Below are 6,603 nucleotides of genomic sequence, written 5' to 3' on the forward strand. Positions count from 1 at the left end.
CAGCTTTTCCTTTCCTATGGTTTCAATTAAAAAAAGTAAATGTAATTACAACACATTCCATATTACATTACCCCTACATGTGTGCACAGAGCCACAGCTAACATTTGGTCTCCATTTATCAGTACAAAAACCATTGTATTGTGAACAATTTAACTGTTATCTGCAGTGTAAAGTGGCCCTACAGCCCTATTGAACCTTAAGGGCAAGGGCACACGGGCGGATTTTCAGCCTGCACATAAGTGCAACCTGAAGTATTTAACCTGGGTGCAGGCACAACCAGAAGTATCTTTAAGAGTAGGGGCGGATTGTCAGCCCGTGCCTCCCACCACCGGTGGGAAACTTCAGGCTACTTAGAGATGCATTTCCACCAGCGGTTCCCATTATTGCTGGTGGGAAGGCATTTTAGGGAGAGGAGTAGCAGAGATTTATTGCAACAACTAATCTCCCTGTGGGACATTAGCCTGAATGGCTACCCTCATAGGTATATTTGTCAACTGATATAAATGCTCTCAAACCTTCTAACTCAATCATTTTTTTTTTTACAAATAGCACATTATATTAAAATTGATATGATGCCATTTCATTTTGTTCTTACTGTCCCTTTAAGAAGCAGCCATAGGGCCTGTATGAGCATGTTACAAATTAGAAGCAACAAACTTTTAATTAAGCAAGCGTGCAAGGAAATCAATGTTTATACAACTATCTATCCGCAGGCTCCTCTGAGACTGGCTTCCATCTAAACACTGGACACTTTCTAGGTTCAATTACTGCACTCGCCTCAATTGGAACATCCTTCATTCTAAGTATTGGGATCTGTATGTTATTTTAATCTGCAAGGACTGAAAATAAACTCTGCATGGTCTTTTCCATGGCCACAAACCAGAAACCCACAGTGAAAGCATCTAGAAGGCTCCATGCTAAATCTAATTGAGGCAATGGGACTGGAAACGAATGACATAGATCCCATGAATAAAACCTATGTGCCCAATCTAGTAAATAGCACACTTTATTGATTTACTTTCCCTTATTTATGGAAATCCAAATGATTACTCAGGGTTTTACAGAGATTGTTCATTCACTTCATTCCCTGCCCCACTAGGATCTGCCATGCACACACCTAGATCAGTCTAATGGCACATACCCATTTTCTTCAGCAAGAGGAGGTACAATGCACTGTACACATGATGGCAAAACAAAGAGAAACAAATAAGGTACAGGTCATGCAACAAGGTGTACATGAGTAGCATAGTGGCTATATGCATATAGGTGGGAGCTATCATGGCTTTCCTTCATTAGCAAACATACAACTAGGAGTATAATAAATATTGGTTCAATCAACATGCCATCTCCAACCAAGATGTATCAGTGACAAGGAGAAGAGGGATAAGTGCTTTGTCTGAGTACAGAGTCTATTTTTAGGGGGAGTTTACTTTAAGTTGGTTTTTAGTATGTTACAAAATGGCTTATGTTTAGTATTTTTCAATCAGTCTTCACTTCTTCTGTTTTATAGTTTTAAAATTATTTGGGATGGGGGGGCACAGTAAGTATACCCACCCCTAAAAACTCCTGCTTCGTAAGTCTGCAACTTTGTTCTTGTTACATTCTATTACTCACTTTTCTATTCATATCCTCCCCTAGTCATCTTCCAGTCTTGAAACCACTGCCTGGTTGGACTCAAGCAACCAGATAGTTGTTTAAAATTACAAACTGGTGAGCTGCTGAACAATAAGCCATATAATTTGAAAACCACAAGAAAGAAAAATGAAGATCAACTGCAAATTATCTTAGAATATCACTATCTGCAGCATACTAAATGTATTTCCCTTTAAAGGTGTCACTCTCTTCACAGGGGAATGGAGAGTGTGGAATTGGGTGCTAGAATTATTACAATGAACCAATGCGCATTTGAATTATTCAGTTACTTATTATGGCTAGGAACAGGTTTCATTGCTGTCTCTGGGCAAGTAATCTATTTCGCCCCATAGGAATTAATACCAGCTACAAACAGTAGCTACTGCCTTTCCTGTATGACGGACAATTTGGGCAAGAACACGTGGACATTTTGTCTCTTGGCTGAAATCACATTGCGACAAAATGTCCAAAAATGTACAAAATATGTATTAGCGGTGCAGGGAATCTCCGCTTGTGCCCCTCTCCCTGAATGTATGACCGCCGTCAGGCATGGGATCAGCACACATGGAAAGTGTATTTCTGCGCACAAATGGTAACTATGCATTTTCATACAATACACTTTATGTGTACTCTTCTGAGGAAACTGACCCATGTGCCATTAGCCTTAGGTATCAAAGTTTAATGCTGTATTGGTGTAAGAGAGGACTTGCTGCATCTTCTGAGCTTATTCTTCCTGCTCCATAGTTTACAGATGCTGTCAGTGGATGTCTAGTAATCATGCAGTAAACACCAGTTCTTTTTTGGTGACTCCATGAGTTTAAATCAGAAATGGGAACTGCAGATGTATTGCACCAAGCAAAATTAGCAGAAAAGCTCTAAAAGGAATTGGCAGGGGTTGTTAAAGGAACAGTAACACTAAAAAATAAAAATGTTTTAAAATAATTACAATATAATGTACTGTTGCCCTGCACTGGTAAAAGTTGCATGTTTGCTTCAGAAAGACTACTATAGTTAATAGAAATAGCTGCTGTGTAGCCATGGGGGAAGCCATTTAAATTGAAAAAAGGAGAAAAGGCACAGGTTACATAAAAAGAAACCAGATAAACTGCGTAGAATACAATGGGAATCTGCTACTTATCTGTTATCTGCTTAGTAACCTGTGCCTTTTCTCCTTTTTTCAATTTAAATGGCTGCCCCCATGGCTACACAGCAGGGTATTTATATAAACTACAGTAGTGTTTATGAAGAAAACACACAACTTTTACCAGTGCAGAGCAATAGTATATAATATATTAATTATTTTTATACACTTTCATTTTTTGGTGTTACTGTTCCTTTAAAGGCAAATTGTAACTATTATTAAAAAAAACCAAAAAACTGAAATGTATATTTAATAAATCTGTTATGAGTATATTTTTGTTCTTTAGTTGTTTAAATATTAAATGATTGTTGAGTCCCTAAAGCCTTACATAAAATAAATAGGGCTTGTGCTGAACATACTTTTCCATTATTGTTTTTATCTGTAAGCCAATAAATGGGTGACGGGCATTGTTTATACAGAGCTCAATATCTCTAGATAATCTAAACTAACCTAATTAATGGTAACATTAGAAGCGTGAAAGCAAACCATTCCTTTGTTACTGCTTTATTATACAAATAACAAAGAAATAAGCATTCTTTTTTAAATAAAAACAATAGGCAGAACTTATTTTCTATTATGCTAAAAAAGGTGTATACTACCATAGGGTTTTGGTGAGGAATTTAGGGTTCTTCTAAACAGGAAATTCAGTAGCTATGTTATTTTCTCTACATATATATATATATATATATATATATATATATATATATATATATATATATATATATATATATATATATATATATATATATATATATATATATATATATATATATATATATATATATATATGAGTGGCTTGGTGGGCAAAGCAGCAGTATTTGCTTAGGAAGGCTGCCATGATAAACCGCTGTCACATTATCACAAATAGATATCACTAAGAGCATGAAATGTGCACAGAATTGTATTTATACAAACCAATACTGCTACACTGTGAGTGTCATGCAAACCAATGTCACTAAAACATCTAAATGAACTTTACATTATATACATTAACACTTATTTCATAGGTGTCAGGTCAAGATGGTGACCAACAGCTGCTAGGCAAAAGGCAGTCATTGGTCAAGCATCCACAAATACGTAAGGGTAGTGTAACACCGTTGTATGGGGCAAGGAAAAAAAACAAACAACCCAAAGGTGCAAGAGCATAGATACAGCAAGTAATCAGGAATATACACCGCATCTGCTTGTAACTAGAAGACAATAATGACACAATCACTGAATTTAAGAAATATAAGCCCACAGTACAGCAGCTACAAAATGAAATGATTAATGTTAATAGTAAGCACAACAGGTTTATTTCATATAATTAGACAAATGGTTGGATATAGATTAATAAATGCCCAAAATGCATTTAATACGTGTTTTAATCCAATATGAAGTATATTAGCAGCATTCTAATCCCTGTTAAGGTATATACATCTGAAAGACCCACAAGTACATTATATATTGTCCAACCTGGGTTGCCATTATATACTTTTTAGGTAAGTGGGCACAACACTTTCTCTACTAGGTCCAAAGATTCATCAATAATCAGACAGTAACACTAGGAAACAGAACAATGATTTGAATGCATATACTTTTTCCAGAAGCAAGTAAACAGATTACCAAGCGTTTACCCCTGAAAAGAGCCAAGTCCAAAAAAAAGGATATTCCACAATGGTCATCAATAAGAGCAGCTAAGAACTGTTTTGATTACTAGCCAAGGCCAGCCTATAGCACTCCAGCAGCGTTTGCACTACAAGGTGGTAGTTTAACCAGATTGAAAATACTATGCTTTTTAACTCCAGGCCCAAATTGAGCCACCCCATCACCGGATTTGTGCACAAATTAAGAACCCCAATATGTTGTCCCAGCCCATAGGGCTGCTGTATGATTTCCAATGGATAGGTCAGCGGCATTAGGAAGGTTGAGAACCACTGCCCTAACCTCCATGCCAGGAGACCCAATCATATACCCTACTGCTATACAGATGTGGAGGGAACTGGACATTAAATGTGATTAATACTATTTACATGAGCAGAGGGATGTGAGTGGCCAGAGGTTTAGTACATGGTGCTGCTGTTCACCGGGCATTATCCATAAGCACCAGGAGCCATAAAATATCCAAATGTCATATTTCCATCTAAGTTTATTCAGCATGAATATGGCCTGAAACAGGCAGCATGCCATAGGGATGAGCTTACTAAGTGCATTATACTCTCCTGTGCATATCTTTCTAGGAACTAGAGGAACAGATACAAACTGGACATGGCATTGTATGTTTCCCTATAAGTGGCTGAAACTCGGATTGGGCCACCTTGGAGCAGGAGGGTCTGGATAACAATTTTGCATTGTTTTCATGCATTTCCCAACATCCCCAGTGAGTTGGGGGGAGAATTGGAAACAAAAACATAGGAGTTGGGGGCAATTCACATCCACAGGGCAGAGGAATCTAACAGTATTCCAGCCACTACCGTAATATCTACAGCAGCCCCCGCCTCCCGTAACTCACCGATTAGACGCCGCACCTCCTCCTCGCTCAAGTACAAGTTCAGTCCCGGGTCAGTAGATGGGCCAGGTCCGGACTGAGCCCTCTCCGGCTGCTGAAGGAGGACGGACAGAAGCAATGGCCACCAGCACCACAGCCCGGGGCCCGGCAGCTTCCCCCTCCTCCTCCTTCTACTCTCCAGGGGGTCCGGGGCCCCGGGCAGCATGTCTCTCACAGGCCGTGATGAGGAGGGGCGCCCCGGACCATCCCCGCGTTATTCACGCCTTACTTTCCCCTTTCTCTCTGCTCGCCGAAGGGTTAAATCGACAAAATCACAAGAAGCGCCCGATCTCCGCCAGCTCCGTCTCCAATGCGCGCTCCCACACTGCCTGTGTGCGCCCGACGTACGCGCTATACAGCCACAGGCGCCGCTGCGCTTTTTCCCTGCGTATGGCACCAGCCGGCCACCGTTACCACACAGCGCTATGCGTGCCTTTGGCGCAGGAATAGTTTTTTTCTTCACGAATCTTTATTGTTCCAGCTGAAACGATCACATGACGTGCTGCCCTGGGGACAGGCTTGGCTTCTGTTTGTTTTTGCAGCATTTACTTTCTGAGGTTTATTTGTCTTCGCAGGTTACACAGTACTTCTATAATCCGAGTTACATTTATTTGCATAGTGCAAGAAAATATAATTTTAAGCAACTTAGAGTAATTAGTTTGAATACACATGTGCAATGGTTGTGAAGCGATTTGGAAATGTCATTGCTATTTAATGTAGTATCCCTTCTGTTCTCTGGGTCTGTAACAGAGGTCAGTTCTACAGCAGGTCTCTGTTACCCCGCTGGCTTCTGCTATATTGATTCGGGAGTCACAACCAGCATTTTGGTAAAAACACACAACTTGACTGATGGTTTCAAAAGCAATTACATTTACAGTTTTGATGCCTCCTATATGGAAGATGGAATGAATTTCCTATTAATAACATTTGGTGTGGTTGGTAAATTACTGTAGGGGGAAACTGATGCTAAAAATGTTTGTTGAACTGTAATTATCAGACCCCTCCTTGACCGGGCTTCCTAAAACTATGCCAGTGGGCATTAGGTCTGGGCTGAGATGCCCTGGTATTTCAGATACACAGAGGACCAAATATCCCCCAGGCCCAATAAACGTTTAGGGTGAAGACACACAGAGCTACTGGTAGCAGTAAAGGTGGCCACACTCTGTAATCTGCTTGTTTGGTGAGCAGATCTTCTTCCGATATGTCCACCTATGGTGGTCGATATCGGGCTAATTCAACAATCCAATGCGGTCCCCGATCCGGTGGAAAATCAAACCTGCCCTATCGAGATCTGGCCAATTTT

The 6,603-nt window shown here is 40.0% G+C and overlaps 1 protein-coding gene across 3 annotated transcripts in view; it reads right to left on the reverse strand.

Moving 5' to 3' along the window:
- ryk (receptor like tyrosine kinase) overlaps nt 1–5,736 on the reverse strand; it is a 61,925-nt gene extending 56,189 nt beyond the window's left edge. For 2 of the 3 annotated variants that reach the window (XM_012970475.3, XM_012970473.3), the window contains exon 1: nt 5,265–5,736. In XM_012970475.3, the coding sequence (XP_012825929.1) occupies nt 5,265–5,466 (202 nt within the window). In that variant the 5' untranslated portion in view covers nt 5,467–5,736. The remainder of the gene's footprint in view (nt 1–5,264) is intronic. The other variant, NM_001017272.2, reaches the window with a different exon arrangement.
- Nucleotides 5,737–6,603: the final 867 nt, after the last annotated feature.

This window comes from Xenopus tropicalis, chromosome 5 (genome assembly GCF_000004195.4).
Source record: "Xenopus tropicalis strain Nigerian chromosome 5, UCB_Xtro_10.0, whole genome shotgun sequence".
In the NCBI taxonomy this organism is placed as follows: domain Eukaryota; kingdom Metazoa; phylum Chordata; class Amphibia; order Anura; family Pipidae; genus Xenopus; species Xenopus tropicalis.